The 24,484-nt window shown below is 43.7% G+C and overlaps 1 protein-coding gene across 1 annotated transcript in view; it reads right to left on the bottom strand.

The window, feature by feature from the left end:
• LOC138752923 (scavenger receptor cysteine-rich type 1 protein M130-like) overlaps positions 1-20,956 on the bottom strand; it is a 53,291-nt gene extending 32,335 nt beyond the window's left edge. Inside the window, exons 1-3 of the mRNA XM_069915534.1 lie at positions 20,896-20,956; positions 15,930-16,136; positions 1,078-1,110 (exon numbers count right to left, since the gene is read on the bottom strand). Coding sequence (XP_069771635.1) covers positions 1,078-1,110; positions 15,930-16,136; positions 20,896-20,956 — 301 coding nt within the window. The remainder of the gene's footprint in view (positions 1-1,077; positions 1,111-15,929; positions 16,137-20,895) is intronic.
• Between the last annotated feature and the right edge of the window lie 3,528 nt (positions 20,957-24,484).

The raw sequence follows: 24,484 nt of genomic DNA, 5'->3' as shown, positions 1-24,484 counted from the left end.
GAGTGTAAAGATATATAACCAACATTTGGGGCCTGAAGTCTTCCTCAATAATATGAACAAAAAGCAGGCAGGCGCCTGAATTAAAAGGCCGTGGAATTGGATGTGGCTCATTCAGTCAAAATAATCACCGTGAGTTGGAGGGCTCACAGTGAAACATTTGCAGTAAGGCTTTAGAGGTAAAAATACAGTTATTGGGCCACATTTGTTTTGGCCGAAAGACTTTTGTGGGGTAGATTAGTGAGGAAAATTGTAATTTGCAACCAAATATTTTGTAGCTAGATAAAGAACAGGTCATATTCCTGGCACAACTGGGGCCCGTTCTACCCACAAAATTCAGGCCAAATTCCACACAGATTAACCAGCACTCTTGGGATAATTTAAACATTAAATTAAGCAAGCGCCACGTTTGATATGGATCAGATTTTAATACTCCACACCAGACTTCACACCATCCAGGATATCCACATGAGGTGGTGTCTTAAGAAAGCAGCCTCTATCCTCAAAGACCCCCCCCCCCCCCCCCCCTATCGGGAAGGAGGTTCAGGAACCTGAAGGCGAGCATTCAGCGGCATAAGTTCAGCTTCTTCCCGCTGCCATCAGATTCCTGAATGATCAATGGACCATAGACACTGTCTCACTTTCTCCTATTTTTTTTGTACTATTTATTTAATTTATAGCACCTGTGATGCAGCGCAAAGCAATTAATTTCGCGACGTGTTCTGATTCTGAAAACAAAGGGTAAAGGCATGGAATTGCTGGAGGAACTCAGGCGGTCTCACACCATCCGTAGGAGGTAAAGATACATAACGCATGTTTCAGGCCTGGACCTTTCCTCAAGCATCTGTGTGTTTTTACGATAATCGCAGCGTGGGCTGACTTTCGGGCTTCTCTCTGGTGGATATAAGAGCATCAGCTCTGGTTTTCGTTCCATCGGCACTGCCTCGCCTGCGGTGAATCTCCGGCATTTGGAGTTCTCATTTCAGATTTCTAGCATGTGAACGATAAATGTTTTATTTATCTATCGTCATCGAAAAGGATAGTTCAGAGAAGAGAGATGAGATAGAAGGTGACGATTACCTGATTTATCAGTCTGAAAATTCCCAGGTCTGTCTGAAATGAAGGACACGGAATTCGAGTTAATTGGTGGCAATAAAACAACAATACTGTCAAAAGGAAATTTAAATCAGGAGTGTCGCTTACTTGGATCTCGCGGTGAGAACAATATAACTAGTACTTATTATGTGCTTAAAGTGTGGGAAGAATCATTTTGATGGACTGACCACTTTCGGGCTCTCACGTTTAGCGCCACAAGATTGGAGGGCACATCGAACATTACAGCCCATGATGTTGTGCCAACCCAAAGAGTTTCTTCATAACGCTTTAATTTTTAATCCACCTGCCTCTTTAAGAGTCTCTTAAATGGTCCTATTGTTCCAGCCTCCACCACCACCACCCCTGGCAATGCATTTCAGGCACCCACAACTCTCTGTGTAAAAATCTTACCCCTGATGGCTCCCCAAAACTTCCCTCCCTTCACTTGGGTTTCTTGAAGAGTCGAGCAATAATTTACTCCGCGTATCTGGCCCGATGTCAGCCCTCCTGACTCAGGTCATTTCGCCAAAGCTATATCCGCCTGTTCAGAGCACATCAACGAGAAGCTGGAGGGTCGGCCACATCTCTCTCGATAAACGGGTCCTGACCCCAAAATGTTGGCTGACCGTTTCTTCCCACCTGAGCCGCTCAATGCCCCCAGTTTCTCTTTATTTGCTCGACATCTGCAGACAATGCGACGGCGTCGGGGAATTCCTGTAATAAAACACGTTTGGACCATTTGTTGACCTTGCGCTGATATCTTGAAACAGTGATGAGGCCAATCCCTCAACCGCAGTCGCTTGGTGCAATTCCCAAATAATGTGGCGTGTTTGCTAAATAATGTAGCCTTTGTCCAAAAAACGACAAGCGAACCCGATCTCTCACTAAACCGTCTGAAAACGTGTAAGGTGAAGAAACGATTTGAGGCGCTTCCTGGGTCCGTAGACCAAGTCTGCATTTTGTGACAAGGGACTGAAGATTATAGCGTAAAAATGAATCTGGAAACGGAGAAGTATAATATAAAGGAAACGAATCATATCAAATAGAAATGATGAAAATCAAAAGAAAAAGCCGGAAAACTCTGCAGGTCGAGCAGCGTCTGTGGCAAGAGAAACAGTTAACGTGAAGGCGGACTCGGAATCAGATGTTGAGAGTCGAGCTTCATAATTAATCAGAACAAGGAGAAAACAAGAACAGAATGGCTGGAAATGTTTGTCGAGCCAGGATTGAAAGGCGGGTGGAACTGGTTAGTACTTCAACTGGGTAATAAACATTGAAATCAACATGTCCACTCCTTGAAGTTCAGCTTTTAATTCTAGTCCAACAATCTAAATGCGGTACATGACATAAAACGTGGTAGTTCGGAGTTAAGCAGGTTAAGAAAATTACGCGCCGAGGGTTTAAAGGTGATTTAAACCTGACGATCCTCGCACTCAGACAACGACCGAGCTTCTCGGACTCAGCATTCCGTGCAGGAGGCTCCATCACGGCCTGATGAGTAGCTCCGACATGTTCTGGGTTTTTAAAAAAATTTCAACGACAGGGAGAACGAAAATTCTTCCCGATTCTAAATCCGAAATTTGATTCCAGAGCATCCACCGTCTCTCGTGTGTCGCCTTGTGGAACTGTCCACTTAAAAGTGTAACAAAGGAACAGTTTAGATGCTGGTCTTTTACGATTCCTTTGAATAATAAAAATTTAACAAAATAGCCGTATTTTTTGTCACTTGGCTACGGTTCTATCTATTCTAACGTATTTAAAATGCGTTTTCATTAGATCCATGAACCTGATCTTCAAGTGTCTGCAGACGCAGTGTTTTCGTAACTAATCGGATGGATAAAATGATACACATAAATATGCGCGAATAAACATGGAATGTGCTGAATGACAGTCCAAGAAAAGTCTCTCATTTCCAGGCGTCTCAACCAAGGACCATTTGTACTCAACAAATGGCCGCGCTGAAGGCGTGGGATAAGTAAATAAAAACCTTCACTAACCATCACCCGGCAATACAGAATCTGTAAAAACACTCGTCTTATCAAAATTCCTCAACTACAATACAGTATCAGGTGAGCAACTATTTGGCATGAATGATAACTCACAGCTCAGAGCCTGCAGGAGAAGCGAGATTAGGGTGAAGCGCGACATCACCCCGGGAATCGGTTCCACCGCGATAACAGTTTGCAGACACCAAGTGATGCCCCCAGCACCTTCTCACTCCCGCACAAATCTACTTCCTTCTCTCGCCCATCGAGCTCGAAAGGGAAACTATCCAACCAGGGTGGCTGAATTCAAAACATCCATTTGTCACCCCACTTTTCTCAATCTCTGTCCAACTGCCTCCACACTCTCAGTGGTTCTCGACCTTTTATTCACTCAAACACCACCCTACTAATCACAGAGCACCTATTCGCTTTAGCTGTCCCTGTCTTTACTTCTTCATCATCTATCTACCCTCTCAGCATATTCGTCTCCCCATCTTAAAATCCTCTCGATATATCTGTTTGACTCTATCATCCAGTGGGTGTCTCGGAAACGACCTGTCCCTTCATCTTTTTTTTCTGGCCCTCTCTACCTCCTATCATGTCTGTTTGCCGCTTTCTCTCTCTGTCACCCACGGTTCTTCTCTCTGCATGCCTTAATCCACGTTTCCCAAACTTTGTCTTCTTGTTTGTGTCTCCACTTCAAGTCGTCACGTTTATTGTCGTACAACCCGATGAAACAGCGTTCTCCGGCCCTCAGTGCAAAGCATGCAGACACACACCCAGTCATAACACACATACAGACAAACAAGTACTCAAATATACAAATAAATAAATATTGTTTCATTAATAGGAGAGTCTCGGTTGGTTAATGTGAGCAGTTCCTTCGGTCGTTTGGCATCCTCACTGTCCGTGGAAAGAAGCCGTTCCTCCTGTTTTTTTTTTCCCGATGTGTGTAAGGTGGAATGGGTCCTCATTGATTTTGGGTGCCCTCTTCAAAGATCCCGGTAGTTCACTTCCATGGGGTGGGTAGGGAGACCTCAGTGATCCTCTCTGCCACTCTTATCGACCTGTGGATTGACCATTCTATTTCTCTGAAGCATCTGTACCACTCGGATTCACCCAGCCAGGACACTCTCGTTAGAGCTCCTATAGAAGGCTGACATAATGGTAGCCAGTAGCCTTTCCTGCTTCAGCCTTCTCAGGAAGTGCAGAACTGTTGCACCTTCCTGACAAGTGAGATGTGTGTCCACAATAGGTCACTAGCTAAGTGAACTCCAAGGAACTTGGTGCTTTCCACTCTCTCTACTACAGTTCTTGGTGTATAGTGGAGGGTAGTTGTTCCTGATCCTCCTGAAGTCCAGGACCATTTCCTTCAACTTGTCCAGATTGAAATTCCAGTTGTTACTCTCACATTTGTAATGGATTATAAATATTTGGGAGAATTTTGGTAAGATTAGTGGGTTACATACATACACACATTTTAAAACGGTTCTTATTTGAAAGACTGAAGAATTCATATTCAATAACATTGCAGGATATCTGGAGAATGTGGTGCACATTTCACAAGTAGGTGCTAATTGAACTTGCGTCATAAAATGAAAGACCAATGTTTTGGAGGAGACAAACTGGCTCTGCAAAGTGCTTTCAGAAAGGTCACTCTTGGGGTTTGTTTATCTAAGACAACATCTTGAATAAGAACTCCTGTTGTTTGCTAGAGAAGGTGGGGGGGTTTGTTGCAAGTGAGAGAGTCACATGGGCTTTTTGGCAGTCTCAGTTGGAGAGAGAGAGGGAGAAGAGAAGCCCTCTCAGCTTTTGTGTGTGTGACACTGAAAACAGCTGAAACAAGCAGAGCTGATGGAAACAAAGTTCCAAAGCAGTGGATGGCTGGAAGTGCAAACTGTCTGATGTTTCTCTTGGAATAAGTTGAAAAAAGGAACTCTGTGGTGGCCTGAAAGAAAGAGGTTACCATCTGGAAAATCCTGATGGGGCAAGTTTCATCACCAAGACACTGATGGTGTACTTCAGTTGTGGAAATCCTGGAACAATAAATCTCTCTCTGCAAACCCTACAAGAACTTTCCTGAGCGGTAAACATTTACTTTTTCGAGTACCAAAGCCTGGTGAACTTTATACGTGTTAAATTCTGTGCACAGTATAAGAATTTCCTGCATCCAGAGAACTTGGAAGAAGTAAGATTGAACCGTGAACCAAATAACTTTTCTTAAATTTACACACACATTACATACATATGCACTTAGATTAGAAGGGGGTTAATTTGGGTTAGTCAAGTATAAGGATAAGTTAAAGTTTGATTCTGTTTTTGTGTTTAAAATTGATTAAAAATAACTTTTGTTTTAAAAATCACTTGTCTTGGAGAATGTCTATTGCTGCTGGGTTTTGCGGTCCTTTGGGTTCGTAATACAATTCAAAAGATTTTCCACCTCTTCTCTGTCATGCAACTCATCGTTGTTGCTGATGAGACTGTTGGAGCTGGATCTGGTGATGAAATTATGGGTCAGTAGTGGGAACAAGAGCGGGCATGCTTCAGTCTTTCTCCTTCATATGATCCCATGATCATTGGTCTCTATAAGGAGTTTGCTTCTATGTGTCCGCATTGCCCTTTTTCACTGTTTTGTGCTTATCTGCCTTTTATCTCTTCCCGAAATCCTTCTGTAATTACCAGTGCTTCTGCACTTTGCCTCTGCATACTTGATATCTCCTGCTAGTTGCATTTTTTGAGTGAATCATATATCAATGGATGAATAAATTAACTTTTGGCACCTTTTTCAAAGGCTCTTCTTCTTCAACAGTGGGTAGTTGGAAGAACACCACAGGACAGACAGCACCCAGCAAGAAATGGACAGTCAACATTTTTGGGTTCCGGGTGGAGTCACATGGTGGAGTAGTGGCCGGTCGGGAAAACCAGAGCTCTTGAAGAAAATAAGAAAAAAAGTGAGGAAAAAGCAGCAAAGCATAAAAAAAATAAGAAATAGAAGATAAAGATACAGAGAAGAAAGAAGATAGCTTCCAAGAAGGAGAAAGTAAAAGCAACTGGAAAAAAAGTAGAAAAGTCGCCGGAGAATATAAAAGAAGGCCTTACCTGCACAAAGGAACAGGACGCTGTGGTGGCGAGGAGCGCCCGACCCTCGAGGTCAGTGCCTGCCATGCGGAGTTTCAACCCGCCAGCCGGTGCACTACAAAAATGGCTCTCGGAGCCAAACAAAAGTCTGCAATCAAAGGAGGAGGAGGACACCGGCGGGAGGGGGCTCAGCAGAGGAGCGGGCTGTCACAGAGCAAACAGCTGAGGGACGCCCAACACCAGGGCGCTCAGCTGGAGGACGACAAAGCCAACAGAAGAGGAAGCGATGAAACAGACAGGGGAGATAGACAGAGGGATGACCAACAAGAAGACCAATGTCAGGAACCACAGCAGACGAGCAGCCCAGGAGGGGAGGATCAGCAAGAAGAGGCCCGACAAAGAGATACAAGCAGCTCATCAGGAAAAACAGAAGAGACACAGACTCGAAGAAGACTCAAACACAGATACAGACACAGAAGAAGAGGAAGAAGAGGACCAAAATCTTCAGAGAAATGAAAGGTAAAACTGATGAACAGAATATAGATAAAGTCTTTTTGAAGAACAAATGAGATCATTAAAAGAATGGTTGTCATTAGAGTTTAATGTAATTAAAAGGAAAATGAAAAGAACAGAAGATAAAATGTAAAGGTTAGAACTAGTAATGACAGAAATAGGGAAAAGAGTAGAGAATGTGGAAGAGCGGGAAACGGCTGTAGAAATGGAAGAAAGTGACAAAAAAAATTAAAGAGACACAAGAGTTGTTATCTCAGAAAATTGATACGTTGGAAAATTATAGTAGGCGAAACAACATAAAAATAGTGGGCCTGAAGAAGGGTGAAGAAGGCACAGACATGAAGGAATTTATAAAAGGATGGATACCAAACGTCCTGGGAATGACAGATATGCAAGAAAAAATGGAAATAGAAAGGGCACACAGAGCAAAAATCAAGATCCATCTTAGTAAAATTTTTGAGATACACGACAAGAGAAAATATACTAGAAAGGGCAAGGAAAAAAGTTAGAGAAGATAATAAACCATTGGAATACAAGGGTCAAAAAATATTATAAGTTTTGAACTCTTAAAGAGGAGGAAGGAATTTAATACAACGAAATCAACTTTATGGAAAAAAGGTTACAAATTCACATTAAGACATCCAGCCGTGCTTAAAATATTTATACCCGGGGAGCAAAACAGACTTCTCGGATCCAGAGAAAGCGCAAGAATTTGCAGAACGTTTGCAGGACAGGAGAAGAAATGAAGAGATGTAACAAAAATGAAGAACGGTGATACAGTATATATAACGATGTAAAAACAATGTATATGTAAAGAACTAAAGAGGGAAAAGAGAAGGGAAGGAAGGGAGTAAGGTGGGGGGGGGGGGGAAGAAAAGAGAGACCTTTGTTATATGTGTTTTTAAATGTGTTTTCTGGAGAGGGCTGGGTGGAGGGGGAATAACCGTCACTGCAAAATCAGTTGACGCTGTGAACAAGATTGCAATCCCAATGAAAAGAGGAGTTGTGGTTGCCCAGCAAGGGGTATGGGGCAACTCAGAGGGGGGGGGGGAGGGGAACTTTTGGGGTTAAGGTATTAGTGGATGTGGTAACTGTGGGGGTACTTTATGTCTTAAATGTGTTGTTGTACATTAAGTGTAATAACAGAAAACTAAGAGATGAAAATGGGAAAAAGGGGGATGGAGGTGGTGAAGAGGTGGAAAAGAGGTGTATGCAAGATATGAGATGGCCATGTTGAACTATGTGACTATAAACATTAATGGAATACATAACCAAATTAAAAGGAAGAGGTTACTAAATTTATTGAAGAAGGAAAAAATAAATATAGCATTTGTGCAGGAAACACATCTGACTGAAGCAGAACATAACAAACTAAAGAGAGACTGGGTAGGATACGTAACGGCAGCATTCTATAATTCAAAAGCTAGAGGTGTAGCTGTACTAATTAACAAAAATGTACCAATCAAAATAGAGGAAATAATAGATCTGGCAGGGAGGTATGCAATGATGAAATGTCAGATATACTCAGAATTTTGGAATTTGCTCAATATATATGCGCCTAACGAGGAGGATCAAAAGTTTATGCAGGATTTTCTTTTGAAGATTGCAGACACCCAAGGAAATATATTGATAGGAGGGGATTTTAACCTTAATCTGGACCCAATATAGATAAAACTGGACAAAGACGAGCAAAAAGAATAAAGTAGCCAAATTTATGGTTAAATCAATTCAGGAAATGAAACTTATGGATATATGGAGGAGGCAACACCCAAGAGAGAAGGAATTTTCATATTATTTGAGTAGGCACAAAACTTACTCAAGGATTGCTATGTTTTTGTTGTCAGCCCATATTCAAGGGAGAGTTAGGAAGACTGAGTATAAAGCTAGACTACTATCAGATCATTCACCCCTATTATTAGCAATAGAATTGGAGGAAATCCCACCGAGAACAGACAGATGGAGGTTAAACTCTATGCTACTTAAAAGACAGGAATTTAGGGAGTTTATTGAACGCCAAATTAAAACATATTTTGAAATAAACACAGGATCAGTGAAAGACAAATTTATATTATGGGATGCAATGAAAGCCTTCATTAGAGGGCAGATAATAAATTAGGTGACTAAGATGAAAAAGGACTAAAATCGAGAAACAGAGCAATTGGAAAGGGAGATAGTAAGTACAGAAAAGGAATTAGTAAAAAGGGATGATATAACAAAAAGGAGAGCATTGGTGGACAAAAAAATTAAATACGAAACATTACAAACGTACAAGGTGGAGAAAAACATAATGAAAACAAAGCAAAAGTATTATGAACTGGGAGAAAAAAAAATTAGCCTGGCAACTTAAAACAGAACAAGCTAAAAGAACGATACTGGCATCAATGAAAAAGTACAAACAAATTACATATAATCTAACAGAGATTAATGAAAATTTTAAGGAATTTTATGAACAATTGTATCAAACTGAGAACGAGGGAAAAGATGATAAAATAGAGGAATTTTTAACTAAAATTGAACTGCCGAAATTGCAAGAAGAGGAACAAAACAAACTAATAAAACCATTAAGTGCAAAAAAAATTCATTATAACCTTAGCGATAGTAAAAAAAGGTATAATGTCAACTTGGAAAATGGAAGAGAGCATGAGAGTACAGCAATGGTACATGGAAATGAATAAATGTATTCCATTGGAAATAATAACATATAATTTAAAAAATAAAGTCACAATGTTTGAACAAATTTGGGAAACATACATGGAACGTATCAGAGAGAGCTTGCCTACGACCTCCATCCCCTAAAATGAGAATGAAAATGATAAGACAAAATGACTAGATTCAGTGTATAATAAATAGATGACGCATTTTTCTTGTTTATTTTTCTTTGTGTGACGATATTGTTTTATAGTTTTATTGTATTGTATATGTTGAATATTTATGGGTTTTGGAGGGGGGGGTGGGTAAAGGGGAGGGAGGGAAAGGGGGGTAAAAATGGGAGAAAAGACCACTGTGTAAATTTAATGAGAAACGTTTGTACATATTTTGGTTGATATGGTTCACAGTGTGAAAAATAAAAAAAATATTAAAAAAACACATTTTTGGGTTCCAAAGATTTTCAAGTAAAGACCCAAAACAATGACTTAAGAGTCAGAACCTAAATCATTGATTGCCCCTTTCTCTCTGTGGACGCTGCCTGAGCCAAAGATTCCAAGGAAATGTTGCATTTCTCCAAGGAGGCTTTGAGCACACCCTTTATATCTTTTTTTCCATCTGTCTGGCTGCAAGTGAGCTCAGTATAAAGCATCTGTTTCAAGAATTTAATGTTAAGCATGTGACTGATGTGAACTGCCCAAAGTATCCGACTGTCGATAACACGGACCCTATTACTTGATATGTTGTACACAAACGCTGTAGAAACTCAGCAGGTCACATGGCATCCATAGGAAGTAAAGAGTAACCAACATTTTGGACCTGAGCCAACCGTCCCTTCACCCACCGTTTTTATTCAGGCTCCTGACTGTTATTTGCTCATGCCTTTATAAAGGGTTCAGGCCTGAAATGTTAGTTGCCTTTTACTTCAGTGGTCCTCAACCATTTTATTTCCACTCAGAATCAGATTCAGAATTGTCATGAACAAGTCACAAAAATCATTGTTTTGTGACATGCTGTGCCATAGGTGCTCTGTGGTTATGAGTGGAAATTAAAAGATTATTGCACTTGACCTCAGCATCTGCAGACTTTCTTGTTTAAGTACTGGATATGTTGGCCTGAATAGTTCACGTCCTCACACGTTGAGAATTTTGTGGAGATAATATTGTTGGCAATTTATTTCCAGTGCCATAAGATGCCAACAGTAGGTCATCTGGGTGCTAAGAGGTGGGTAGGAAATCCTGGTGTCTGGCAAACCACGAGTTCTGTGGAGCTCCAGATTTTCAAATAACTTTTTTTTCCATTTGACTGAAGGCTACTCAGTCACATTGAAGGTGGTGGTGTTTCATTGTCAATGTTTGCCTTTGCTCAGAGCCAGTTCCCAAGCAATGAAAAGTAGTACACATCATCCAGTCTTGAACCTTCATTGTTGAATGGCAGTATGGACCAGCAGGGTAGGACCTTTGTCAGGTAGATGTTGTGCGGAAGCCCATCCTCTCGTATCTTCCCTATGACAGCCACCACTGTTTTTTCTAATATATTCTGCTATTGAAAAAACTAACATTCAAAATGAAAGCAATGAATATTCGAAATAATATCCCCCTTTTTATCTTTTGCTCCTTTCTCCCATTTCAACTCGAATGTAAGTTTTGTACACTTATCACATGATATCACACATCAGCAACTTTTATACAAAATATACAAAATACTGAATTTGCTAGTTTTTCATCAGATAGCCCTCTCCCTTTTTGAATGATCTTTATCATGTGTAACAGTTTAATCTGCCTGCAATGCACTCTGCATCAGCCTCTGCTCCAGATCACTATCAGTGGATTAACCTAGAGTATTGAGTGATCAGAATTTAATGGAGCAAAATCTGCAACCCGAATCCAGTGAAAGCACCCAGAAGAGACGAGCACTGTTCTATGTAAAGTCAGAACTGCATTAATCAGGCTCAACTATAGTGGAGTTCCCTCTCCACTTGCAGAGGAATCCCACCCTCCCCATTTGCCTGCCTGTGGGACTGTGCTCCTCCCCCTGCCCCCCACTATTTTATTCAAGCACCTGTGTATATTTTGCCCATACCTCAATGAAGGGCTCATGCCCGAAACATTGGTTCTGTATCTTTATCTTTGCTATATAAAGTACACGGTTTGACTTGCTGAGTTTCTCCAGCGTTGTTTCACAGATAATTTTTTTTATGTATACACACTGGTAACTTAATTTCAATTTAATTGACCCGTGAATTTATGATATTGTGGACATGCTGGGATCAATGTATTTTTTAATTCTCCATGCACCTGGGGTTTCTGATCGTCACCACAATTTCCTGGTTCAGTGTACTACAGGAAGAGCAGTGTACATTCATATTCATTGTCCCACAAAACCCTTTTACCTCCTCATCAGAGTCTTCTTCTACACAGGGGTGGCCAACCTATTTTTTAATTTAGACATACAGCACGGTAACAGATCATTTCAGACAACGAGACTGTGCCACCCAATCAACCTACATTCCTGGTATGTACTCGTGGGCCAAAATGGCCTGTTACCATGCTGTATGTCTAAATTAAGAATTAAAATGTTGGCCACCCCTGCTCTACAGCTTCCAGAGATGAGGGAGTGGGGGGGCAGTCAAGGGATGAAGAGGTTGGTCTATGAGGAGCAATTGAGTCATCTGGGACTGTTCTTGCTGGTATTTAGAAGAAGAGATAATCTTATAGTAACATATTAAATCATGAAAGGCACAGATAAGTGAGGTAGGTAAGATTTTTACGTTGGTAGGGGAGATTTGAACCGGGGGGACATAGTCTCAAGATCCACAGTAGTAGTAAGGATGGAGATGAGGAGGAATTGCTTTTCCCAGAGGGTGGCGAATCTATTGAATTTTCTGCCCATGGAGGAAGCAGTGGAAGTGACCTCAGTAAATATACCCAAGACAAGGTTTTAAAAAAAAGTAAAACATGAAAGTCTGCAGACACCGTAATTGAAGTAAAAACACAATGCTGGAGAAACTCAGCAGGTCAAACAAGTACTTTATAGAGCAGAGTATCATAACCAATGTTTGAGGTATGAATAAATGCCAGCAGGTGTCCGAACAAAATGGTGGGGCAGAGGGCACAGGTCCAAAGGGAGGAGGTGGATAAGGGAGGGAGAGCACAGCAGCAAACAGGGTGAGGAAGAAAGGTTGGATGGATTTTTTACATAATTGGGGAATTAAGGAATATGGGGAAAAGGCATGTAGGTGGAGATGAGCCGATTATCAAATCAGCCATCATCTCATTGCAAGGCGGAGCAGGCTTGATGAGCTCCTGCTCCTATTCCTTATGTTCCTTCCAGTGGCTGAAAAACTCAACTTGTGTTACACAAAGGATTCCCTCCATCTTGGGGAACAATGGCTATGATCTCCTTTGCTTAACATCTTGAAGAATAATACACCTTAATTGACTTGATTAAACTCCGTCAGTCAAGTCTAGCCTTTGAGGTTTATCTCTATTTGTTTTCAGATGGAACTTAAAGCTACGATCTTCACCAATGAGTCCATAGCACAGCCAATAACATCTTTAAATTTATTCACAATATAAACTACTCTTCACTTCCAAACAGCTCCTGCTGGTATAAAAACAAATCTATGGACCCATGGAAAACTCTTCTGTTACAAAAGTAAAACATTAAGTCAAATCAGAAAAAAATGTCTTCTTTTCTCTTCTTTGGCTTGGCTTCGCGGACGAAGATTTTATGGAGGGGGTAAATGTCCACGTCAGCTGCAGGCTCGTTTGTGGCTGACAAGTCCGATGCGGGACAGGCAGACACGGTTGCAGCGGAAAATTGGTTGGTTGGGGTTGGGTTTTTCCTCCTTTGCCTTTTGTCAGTGAGGTGGGCTCACTCACCTCACAGAAAAAAATGTATAATTTGTTTAAATGACATTTTACAAAGATAAAAGAAATAAAATGACATTTTAAAATTTTATTATAGAATGCAATACTTGAGCAACTTAATTTTTTTTTAAAAACACTGGAAAGAATCAGAGTAATCTTCCTGTTGTTTACACAGGCCTTGTTCTCTGACCTTTGAAACTTGTTTCATTGAGAGCTTGATTTCTTACATAAAGCATTGTATTGGTCATTTCCATACCTTCTTTAAAAGAGAAAATCCAAAGGTTGAGAGATGGACTGGATATCACAATGTATGATTTGATTGTTCCATTTGCTTCACAAGAAAGAACAAGTGTACCAGAAGATGTCTGAGTAAAGGTTAATGGAAGTTCCTTCTTTACAGCTCCTAAAGTTATTGACTTGTTCCTCAAATGAACTTTGAGTTCATTTGAATGAACCTTGAGAAGTTCATTTGAATGAACCTAGCCCAATTGGGCAAAAAAAAGTTCTGGTGCAAGCTTCCCAACACAATCAGACTAATAAACCACAAAGTTCTGCAAGAATATCATTCTTGCTACCTGCATAAGTTACAAGTAACATTTGTACTGTACAAATAGCATGCAGTAATCATCTTCCACAAGGTCAAATCCAACCATCTTTATCAAGTCAAGTTTATTGTCATGTGATTGTACAAGTACAACCCGACGAAAGAGTGTTCTCCGGTGCTTGGTGCAAAACACACACACACTCAGACATAACATAGATACAGATGAACAGATACATATGCAGAACAAGTATTCATCGATACAAATAAATAGAGAGTTAGTGTGAGCAGTTCTTTTGGTCATTCAGCATTTTCACTGCCACGGGATGAAGTTATTCCTCTGTCTAGTGGTGCTGGCTCTGAATATGAAGAGCAGAAGTCTCTCTTGTTGGCGATGGCCATTGTCCAGTATTTTTCTGTGCCACAACTATCACTTGACACTTCTGGTCTCAGTTTTGGTGCATGCTGACATGCACTGGCACATCAAACTTCTGGTCCAGGTCACAGCACCAATCCAATTCTATCTGACCAGCAAACCATTCTGCTCCCACCACTGATGGACTTCCAACACAGTACGTACTGCACTGACGAGAATTAAAACAAAACTTCAATTCTAAAATAAAGTATAGAAGATGCTGGAAATATTCAGCAAGTCTGGACTACTATAGGATGTTTGTTTCTATGTCTCTTACACAGATGCAGCCTGACTTGCTGAGTACCAATATTTAGTTATTTTCAGAGGGACTGGCTGGCAGTGTTGCATGCGACTGAGACTAAAACCTGCAGTGATTTTCATGTTGAAGCCAAGACTTTCCAACTGTCTTGCATGTGAGACAATAGTTTAGTATCTGGAGGTAGTAGATACTTATATCTGCCTAGATCGCTGTTACCCAACCTCCAGTCAAATAAGTCATGCAATGAAAGAAGTAGTACTGGTGATGAGCCATTCATACTAAAGAGAGCATGGAGTGAGCATTAAACTGAAGAATTGGAGCAGCTGATCAAAGGTCAGAGAACAAGGCCTGTGTAAACAACAGGAAACTACTACAAGTTGTCTGTGTGTGAGCTGTGGCTGTGTAGATTGCACTCTTGCTACTGTCTCATGAAGTACTAATGTAACGAGATAGAAGTGGCAAAAAACTTGCACCATCAGCTGCAGGATCAGCTGCTACCCCTCCACCATCAGACTCCTCAACAACAAACTCAACCAGGCTCATTCAAGGACTCTTTTGCACTTTATTGATTTTTTTCTTTCTGTATTGCAGTTTGCTTACATTTCTTATTTGTTTACATGTATATACCGTTTTTTGCAGTACCAGTAAGTGGTAATTCTGCCTCACCTGCAGAAAAAAAGAATCTCAGGGTTGTATGCAATGTCATGCATGTTCTCTGGCAATAAATCTGAACTTTAACATTGCACTCAACAAACGTGAATGCTTAAAAATACCAATTGACACTGCAGTGCTCCATTGTGCAAGTGTTTGAAGTTGTCATCTTCAGGGCACAATATTAAACCGCAAGCCAGGCTATCCACCCAGTACTAGACAATTATTTCCAAGAGGCTAATTCTTATTAATGGTCATTTAATTGTTTTGAGACATGAGATCATATTAAAAGACAACACAGAAATTGACGTTATGTGTCTTGATTTGAGGCAGCACAGTTGACTGACATTACTTTATGCACCATGACTTTTTTTTTTGCATTTACTTTAAAGCCAAAATGTTAAAAAGCTGTTAGTGATTAACATTGTTGTTTTAAAATGTTAGCCTTCAGTTTCCACCTTAGTTACACATGCTCCGATTTTTATTGAAGATTTTGGATATTATTGCTGGACCTTTCTATACCCAATTCCACCCCCTCCCCCCACAGCCAGGCTGGAGATCCCGGTCCCACCACGGCCGCCCGCCCGAGGGTATCCAGCCCGGCCCCAGACCCACCTCCACTGCCCGCCCCAGCGTCACCAGGCCGGGATGGACCCAGGATCTCCAGGCCGAGCCCCAACTCCACCGCCCGCCCGAGGTTATCCAGCCCGGGCCCCACCTCCACCGCCCGCCCCAGGGTCACTAGGCCGGGCCGGGCCCCAGGGTCTCCAGGCCGGGCCGAGCCCCAGGGTCTCCAGGCCGGGCCGGGCCCCAGGGTCTCCAAGCCCAGCCGGACCCCACCTCCACTCCAGGTTCTCCAGCCCGGCCACGGACCCACCTCCTCCGCCGCCATCTTGCGAAGCCAATTTCACCGCCGGCGTACATCGGGCCGGCGCCGGCCGTCCACTTCCCTGATAGGCTGCGGCATCCTGACGGACGGAGCGTGCTGGGCGCCCATTGGTCGGGAGGCCCCGCCAGTGGGCGGGAGTTCCGGTGTAGTGGACGAATTTCGGGTGGCGGCGATGGCGGAGCCGCGAACTCCGCGCTTCAGTGACAGAGCGGTGCAAACCCTACTGCAGCAGGTGAAGGCCCGCAGGGAGATACTGTTCCCTTGCCAGGGCAAGAGTGAGTCTAGGGACAAGGTGCACCAGGCCTGGATGGAGGTGGCCCACAGCGTCAATGCCAAGAGCGAGGTGCCCAAGACCTGGCTGCAGTGCCGCAAGAAGTTCAACGGGCTTACCTGGGCTGCCAAGGTAAAGCGGTGGCTTCAGGCAGGGCTGCCCCAGCTCAGGCCCCCCGCTGTGGCATATCCAAATAATGATCCCGTCTCGGCTTTACTCTCCGGCCCATCCCCCCAGACAGACCCTCCTCCCCCCCCCGATGCCTGGGGCCCCCCTCCCCCCCGATGCCTGGGGCCCCCCTCCCCCCCGATGCCTGGGGCCCCCCTCCCCCCCGATGCCTGGGGCCCCCCTCCCCCCCGATGCCTGGGGCCCCCCTCCCCCCCGATGCCTGGGGCCCCCCTCCCCCCCGATGCCTGGGGCCCCCCTCCCCCCCGATGCCTGGGGCCCCCCTCCCCCCCGATGCCTGGGGCCCCCCTCCCCCCCGATGCCTGGGGCCCCCCTCCCCCCCGATGCCTGGGGCCCCCCTCCCCCCCGATGCCTGGGGCCCCCCTCCCCCCCGATGCCTGGGGCCCCCCTCCCCCCCGATGCCTGGGGCCCCCCTCCCCCCCGATGCCTGGGGCCCCCCTCCCCCCCGATGCCTGGGGCCCCCCTCCCCCCCGATGCCTGGGGCCCCCCTCCCCCCCGATGCCTGGGGCCCCCCTCCCCCCCGATGCCTGGGGCCCCCCTGCCCCCGATGCCTGGGGCCCCCCGATGCCTGGGGCCCCCCCGATGCCTCGGGCCCCCCGATGCCTCGGGCCCCCCGATGCCTGGGGCCCCCCCGATGCCTGGGGCCCCCCGATGCCTGGGGCCCCCCCGATGCCTGGGGCCCCCCGATGCCTGGGGCCCCCCGATGCCTGGGGCCCCCCGATGCCTGGGGCCCCCCGATGCCTGGGGCCCCCCGATGCCTGGGGCCCCCCGATGCCTGGGGCCCCCCGATGCCTGGGGCCCCCCGATGCCTGGGGCCCCCCGATGCCTGGGGCCCCCCGATGCCTGGGGCCCCCCGATGCCTGGGGCCCCCCGATGCCTGGGGCCCCCCGATGCCTGGGGCCCCCCCGATGCCTGGGGCCCCCCCGATGCCTGGGGCCCCCCCCGATGCCTGGGGCCCCCCCGATGCCTGGGGCCCCCCTGCCCCCCGATGCCTGGGGCCCCCCTCCCCCCCGATGCCTGGGGCCCCCCTCTCCCCCCGATGCCTGGGGCCCCCCTGCCCCCCGATGCCTGGGGCCCCCCTCCCCCCCGATGCCTGGGGCCCCCCTCTCCCCCCGATGCCTGGGGCCCCCCTCCCCCCCGATGCCTGGGGCCCCCCTCCCTCCCCCCCCCATGTCTGTGCCACTCCGCACAGTGCTCTGCAATCATGTCTTTATATAATTATTTTTTGAATGCTACTGTGGAATTTCCATCCATCAAATCTGCAGGCATTGTATTCCAATTACAACCAAGTGTTAAGTGAAAAGATTGTTTTTCTTCACGTTGCTCTTGATTTGCTTTCCTTTTACTTTGAACTTGTGACTTGTAATTTGGCAATTTCCAGTGGGAGCAGCCACCCACTATCTATTTAAAAACTCCCTGCAAATTTTTCCCCCTCGAAAGAAAATAGTTCTAATTTTTCAAATAAAACAACATTTATGTGACAATTATTTAGTGTGGCGGTTAATGTAATACTATTACAGAGTAATAGTATCTGGCACTGTCTGTCAGGAGTTTGTACAATTCTCCCTGTGCCTGCATGGGTTTCCTCCCACCTTTCAAAATTTATGGGGATTGTAGGTTAATTAGGGTATTTGGACAGTACGGGCTCATGGGCCAGAAGGACCCATAACTGTTACCTGTCCAAAATAAATTAAAACCAGACAGGATGTATCATAGGAACAATATCAATAAAATGTGATCGAGTTTCTGATAGAGCATTTAAATTAGGTGACCAAAACTTTAGACCAAGAGTTGGATTTTAAAGATGGAAAGTGTAGCAAAAAAAATCAAGATTTTTGGATTAAAACGTAAGACTTTCTGAACTTGGTATCTGAGGTTGGTGGAATGATTCAATTAAGTTCTCAAGAGAAGAATTGGAAGTACACAGATATTTTGGGTATTGGAGAAGGGGTGAGACCAAGGAAGGGTGTGAAAGCCAAGATGAGAATTGTAAAAGAGGGTTTGATGATTAAGCATAATGTGTGAAGTGGATTTGGTGCAAGGTCTGTAGAAGGGGCTGTGCGATAGTACCATTGTCTTGACAATTGCAGCCAAATTGGTTGAGTCCTGACCTCTAGTACCCTTTGCTTGAAGCTTTTCTGTTTTCACTGATCACTTTTGGCCATTGTAAATTCACACGAGTGAAGAAGGTGATGGATAATCAATGTGATAGAGAACAAGTGGCAAGGAAATGGGATGACAAGGAAAGCCAGCAGAGGGTAAATGGAACAATCACTAGGATTCAGTTCCAGCTTCTCAAATGCACCCTTGAGAAGCTTGGGGGAAGGATCATTAACATTGTTGTTGCAGATAATGCTGTACACTGTACTTTACACAGTGGGTCCAGTTCATAAGACTTGGGCCATTCAGCTCTCCCATCCAAATTGACCCCATTCTCCTGCCTTCTCCTCATAGCATTTGACGTCCTTGCTAATCAATAATCTATCTACTTCTGCTTTAAATATACCCAATGACATGGCCTTCACAGCTGTTTGTGCCAACAACCTCCCCTGATTCACCACCCTCTGACTGAAGAAACCTCTTCTCATCTCTGTTCTAGAGGGTCATTGTTTTATTCTGAGGCTGGGCCTTCTGGTCCAAGGTTCTCCCACTTCTAGAAACATCTTCTCCATTTATGGTTAATTGGCTGCAAAATTGTCCTGAACATATTTTTTTTTAATTTTTTTAAATTTTTTTTATTTTTCACACCATAAATCACATTAGCCATGATATACACTATTTCTTTTTCACACATATACAGTGACTTTTTCTCCCCCCCCCCTCCCTCCTCCCAAGCCACCCCCCCCACCCCCCCCTCTCATCCATTTTAGGTATACAATCTAGGTTGCATTAAGCCAGTCAGACAATGTTGTCATTCAACAAAAATACACCAGAAATTCTACTGAGTCCATTCTTTTCTTTCCTTCTCCTTCCATCAACCTAGGTAATGTTTGTCCCTGGCAGGTTTTCGCTACTGTATTTAATGTAAGGCTCCCATACCTGTTCGAATATTTCAATATTATTTCTTAACCTATATGTTATTTTTTCTAATGGAATACATTTATTCATTTAAATTTAGTAGTTTCTTCCTTTTAATTTGGTTATGTATTCCATTAATATTTAAAGTCATATAGTTCAGCGTAGCCATTTTATATTTTGTTTATCTTCTCTTTCCGTTTTTCCATCATTACCTTTCCTCCTTTTCCATTTCTGTTTTCTTATTTTCAACTCTTTATAAGACAACATTCCTACAACATCCAACATTTTCCTTATTCTCCTATTTCTATCTTCTTTATCCCCAATCTCCCCTTCCCCTCCTGAGTTGTCCTTTATCCCTTGTCGGACAACCACATCTCCCCTCTCCATTTGGATTTGCGAATCCACTCGCAAGCGTCAACTGATTTTGCAGTGACTGCTATTTCCCCCCACCCAGCCCCCCCAGAAAAGATTTCACTTTTCATATGTCACAAAGGTCACTCTTTTAATTCCCTCCTTATTCTCTCTATTCCATTACCTTCCCTTATTAATTCTTGTCTATACTATCTATATTTTCCTCTAAGTACAGATACATTCACGTATGCACATTGTCTCTATTCACTCTTATACCTCTTTACCCGCATACATATCAATCGTGATCATTTTTACTCTCATTACCCGTCTTCATCCCTCAGTCTATTTTTGTAATTGTTCTGCAAATTTTCGTGCTTCTTCTGGATCCGAGAATAGTCTGTTTTGTTGTCCTGGAATAAATATTTTCAATACCGCTGGATGCTTTAGTATAAATTTATACCCTTTCTTCCATAAAATCGCCTTTGCTGTATTGAACTCTTTTCTCTTCTTTAGGAGTTCAAAACTTATATCTGGATAAATGAAGATTTTTTGCCCTTTATACTCCAGTGGTTTGTTGCCCTCTCTTACTTTTTCCATTGTCTTCTCCAGTACCTTTTCTCTTGTAGTATATCTTAGGAATTTTACTACAATAGATCTTGGTTTTTGTTGTGGTTGTGGTTTAGAGGCCAATACTCTATGTGCCCTTTCTATTTCCATTTCTTGCTGTAGTTCTGGACATCCTAGGGTCTTAGGGATCCACTCTTTTATAAACTCCCTCATATTCTTGCCTTCTTCATCTTCCTTAAGGCCCACTATCTTTGTTATTTCTTCTGTTATAATTTTCCATTGTATCTATTTTTTGAGCTAGTAGTTCTTGTGTCTCTTTAGTTTTTTTATTAGATTCCTCCAATTTCTTTTTTAAGTCTTCTACCTCCATTTCTGCTGCTACTGCCCGCTCTTCCATCTTGTCCATTTTCTTTCCCATTTCTGTTAAGGTCATATCTATTTTATTCATTTTCTCTTCTGTGTTGTTTATTCTTTTTCTTAAATCATTAAATTCCTGTGTTTGCCATTCTTTAAATGACTCCATGTATCCCTTAATAAGAGAAAGTACCTCCTTTATCTTGCCTTTCTTTTCTTCTTCTATTTCACTGTACTCTTCCTCTTCTTCTTCCTCGGGGTTGGCCATCTATTGTTTCTTTGTTGCCTTTCCTTCTCTTCTTTCTTGTTTCTATTGTCTTCTGTGGTCTCTTCTTGCTGCAGGTGTTCTGCAGCTGTCGTTGCCGGCTGTGGAGATCGACTCCCCAGCTGGTCCCCCCTCCCGTCGGTGTGTTTTTTTTCATGCGCGGTTGCGCACTTTTACTCGGCTCAGCGAGCCATTTTTGTAGTCCATTATTTACCGACCTGAGGGAGCGGGTTTCTCTCTCCGCAGCGGGCCTCTTCGGACAGGTAAGGCCTTCACCTTTTTCCTCCGTTGTCTTCTCTTCCTCTCTTCTTACCGTTGATTTTGATTTTTCTTTTTTTGTCGCCATCTTCTTTCCACCTTTATACTCACTTTTCTGTAACTTTTATTTCTGTGCCTTTGTGTTTTCCTTTGTTTTTCCCGACTTTTCTGGAGAGGGCTGGAGTTCACTGTCTGGCCACTACTCCATCACGTGACTCCCCTGTCCTGAACATATTAATGACAGATGAATAGAACCTCCTTTTTCCACATGAAACCCACTGCAGATTGCTGAAATTTGGCCTGCATCACCTCTGGATGCATCTGGATGCTACATTGCAACAATGAAACACTAACTCACTCCCACTATTTCTGCAGGAGAAGTTGGCTCATAAAACAAGGAAACGAACCAGTTGTGGGGAGCGGCCAGCCTCCATTCTAGACCTCACTCTGATGGAGCAAGAAGCCCTGGACATCATTGAGCCAAACAGCAGGAGAAACTTCGAGAATGACAAGGCAGGAAGCCAAGTACCACAGGGTGAATTTCTGTTTCTCTTATCTGCTCTTTTAAGTCATCACACATGCAGCACGATCACCTTAGAGCTATCTGTATGTTTGTTATTATTTACTAGTTGCCATCCCAAGACCCACTAACTTTGCCATCTCTTTCCCCCCCGCAGATTTGACTCGTTACCTGGATTTTATGGGTCAGGAGATGGAGGGCGGTCACTTTGCAGAAGATGCACCTTCACCAGACCCATCTTTCCAATACATCAGTGGAGATATGGACCTCTCCAGTGAGATAGATGGTCAGCTCAATGGATCTGCACACAGCGAAGTATTTGACAGCAATGAACAGCAGCTAAACATAGTGGAAAGGACCATACTAGAGACAGATGACCCAAGTTCAACCTCCGGTCCTAGTTGTGTTGAAGAGGACAAAGATGCTGATTTAACTGGGCCTGCCTTTAAAAGAAGGATTTTCCATGAGCATCATCAGTTGCTCAAAGCTTTGGACAGTCTGCCAAAGAGCTGCCTCACCCTGTCTGAGAGTGTAGAAGAGTCTGCTTCCATATTTTGTGGGGTTGTGGCACAGGGTATCACCACTCTCCAGTCAACCATGGAGCGGGTGGCCAACTCCATGGATGCAGCAATGAAGCCTTCGGCTCTGGAGCCTGTGGAACCTACATTGGCATCATTGATTGAGGCTCAAACCGGAGCTATTCAGGCTTTGACATGCACCATTTCCACAAGTCTGGAAAGGCTAGGTGGACGGATTGATAGAGGGTTCAACCATGTTACAGACCTCCTGCAGTCTGCCCTCCCACAGGCCAACGGCAGCATTGAGTCGCCACTTCATGAAAGTGGCCCAGATGGAGAGGGTGACAGCTTGTCTGTTCCTTTGCCATCTTCTCAATCCCCAATGTGTCTATCGACACCTCTAAACCTGCAGTCAGCAGGCAGATCCACTCGGGTTCTTTGGGACCAATGCCCTTAACATCTTTTGAACTCTGAGGTACAGTTCCTTCTGGTCCTCTGGACAGAAGTGAGATTCATATTGGAGCAACTAAAAATAGCAAAACATGACGATAAAGGTAACTTTGAAATGGCATCTGGGTGAACGCTGCTATTTGTATAAGCAATAAAATGTTTGTCAGTCCAACGTTTTCGGTTGGATATTTCTAACCATGGTGCTGCCATCTCAAAAGTTGGGGTCATCCGTGTTGGTCATTGAAATATACAGCACAGAAATGGGCCGATTGGCCCTACTCATCCATGCCCACCAAGTTACTTGCTTGAGCTAGTTTCATTTCCCTGCATTTGTCCTACATCCCTCTAAAGCTTCCCTATCTACGTACCTATCCAAATGACTTTAAAACATCATAATTGTATCTGCCATTGCATCTTCTAGCAGTAGCTTTTTTCCTAATATCCACCACTCTCTGAGATATCTCTCGTCCCTTTTAAATCTTAGTAAAAACAGAAATGCTGGAGCAGTCTTGCAGCATTCATAGGAGATGAAAATATATTAGCAACATTTCAGGCCTGAGCCCATCTTCAAGGTGTGAGCTAAAAACAGACTGGGGGCCTTTATTAAAAGGTTGGTGAAAGGGAGGGGCTAAAGTAGAGACTAACTGACAAAAGGTGTTAATTTGATATGAGGGCAGGAGAGTGGAGAGGTGAGAATTGATTGGGGGAGGGGGGTAGATTTAAATCTTTGTGGTTGGTATCAAGCTGAAAATAACTCTCTGGGTTTACAGACCTTATTGGCAGTATGAATTCATCTTCCCTCCCAAACCTTGACATCGTCTCCACTTTCACTCCATACATTTCCCATTTCCTCTATAGGGTGGCAGCGGTTAGTGCAACACATTTACAGTGCCAGTGACTCCAGTGTTGTCTGTAAGGAGTTTGTACGTTTTTCCCGTGCCTGCGTAGATTTCCTACTCGTGCTCCTGTTACCTCCAACCCTTCAAATTATATGGGGGTTGTAGGTCAATTGGGTGTAATTGGATGGCACAGACTTGTGGGCCGGAAGGGCGTGGAACCATGCTTTTTGTCTAATTTTATAATTTTTAAAGTTTCTTCGGCATAGCACTTCGTTGAGGATCCTGAAGGCTTTGAAGAGCCTAACAGTAAGAACCAAATCTGAGGCAAGAAGCTTTTCAACGATAAGATAACATTGAATTTGCAGAAGGTGGGAAATGATTGTCCTGTCTGTTAGATTTTGTTGCTTACACAGCTAGTGAACACAACAGAATCTTTATTGAGGGGCAGGAAGATATCAGCAAGGGATATACAGGAGACTTAAACACACTAATTTGTGGAATGTGATATTATTGCAACTTGCAACAGATTCGTCTCCAAATATTGTTTTTCTACATGTTTCACAACTTCCAAAGGATGACAGATAAAACAATTATTTCAGTGCTTAGTACTGATCATGACTTAATGAAGACTGTCCCTCCTGTATAATAAAACAGTAATGTATTTTCAGTGGGATTGATGTCTGTGCTGCTTTATTCACAGTGGTTGTGAGTCTGTGTGTGCGTGCGTGTGTTTTTTGCATAAATATAGTATTATGGATGTTTTGTAGAATTTTTCCTATTGCCTTGCAATGTGGTTTGTTGGGCAGATTCCCCAGGTGTATGGGTACATAGTAGTCTGGATCTCTGTGTCATGTTTGTTAGAATGAGCAATGACCTGCAAAAGCATCAACAGGGGGTGAAGCAGGTTGATCCTGACCCCATTTTCTTTTCCAAAGCCATCAAAGCC

This window comes from Narcine bancroftii, chromosome 2, assembly GCF_036971445.1.
Source record: "Narcine bancroftii isolate sNarBan1 chromosome 2, sNarBan1.hap1, whole genome shotgun sequence".
NCBI lineage: Eukaryota > Metazoa > Chordata > Chondrichthyes > Torpediniformes > Narcinidae > Narcine > Narcine bancroftii.
Note: the sequence above shows the minus strand (reverse complement) of the source record. Positions and strands in the feature narration are given on the sequence as shown.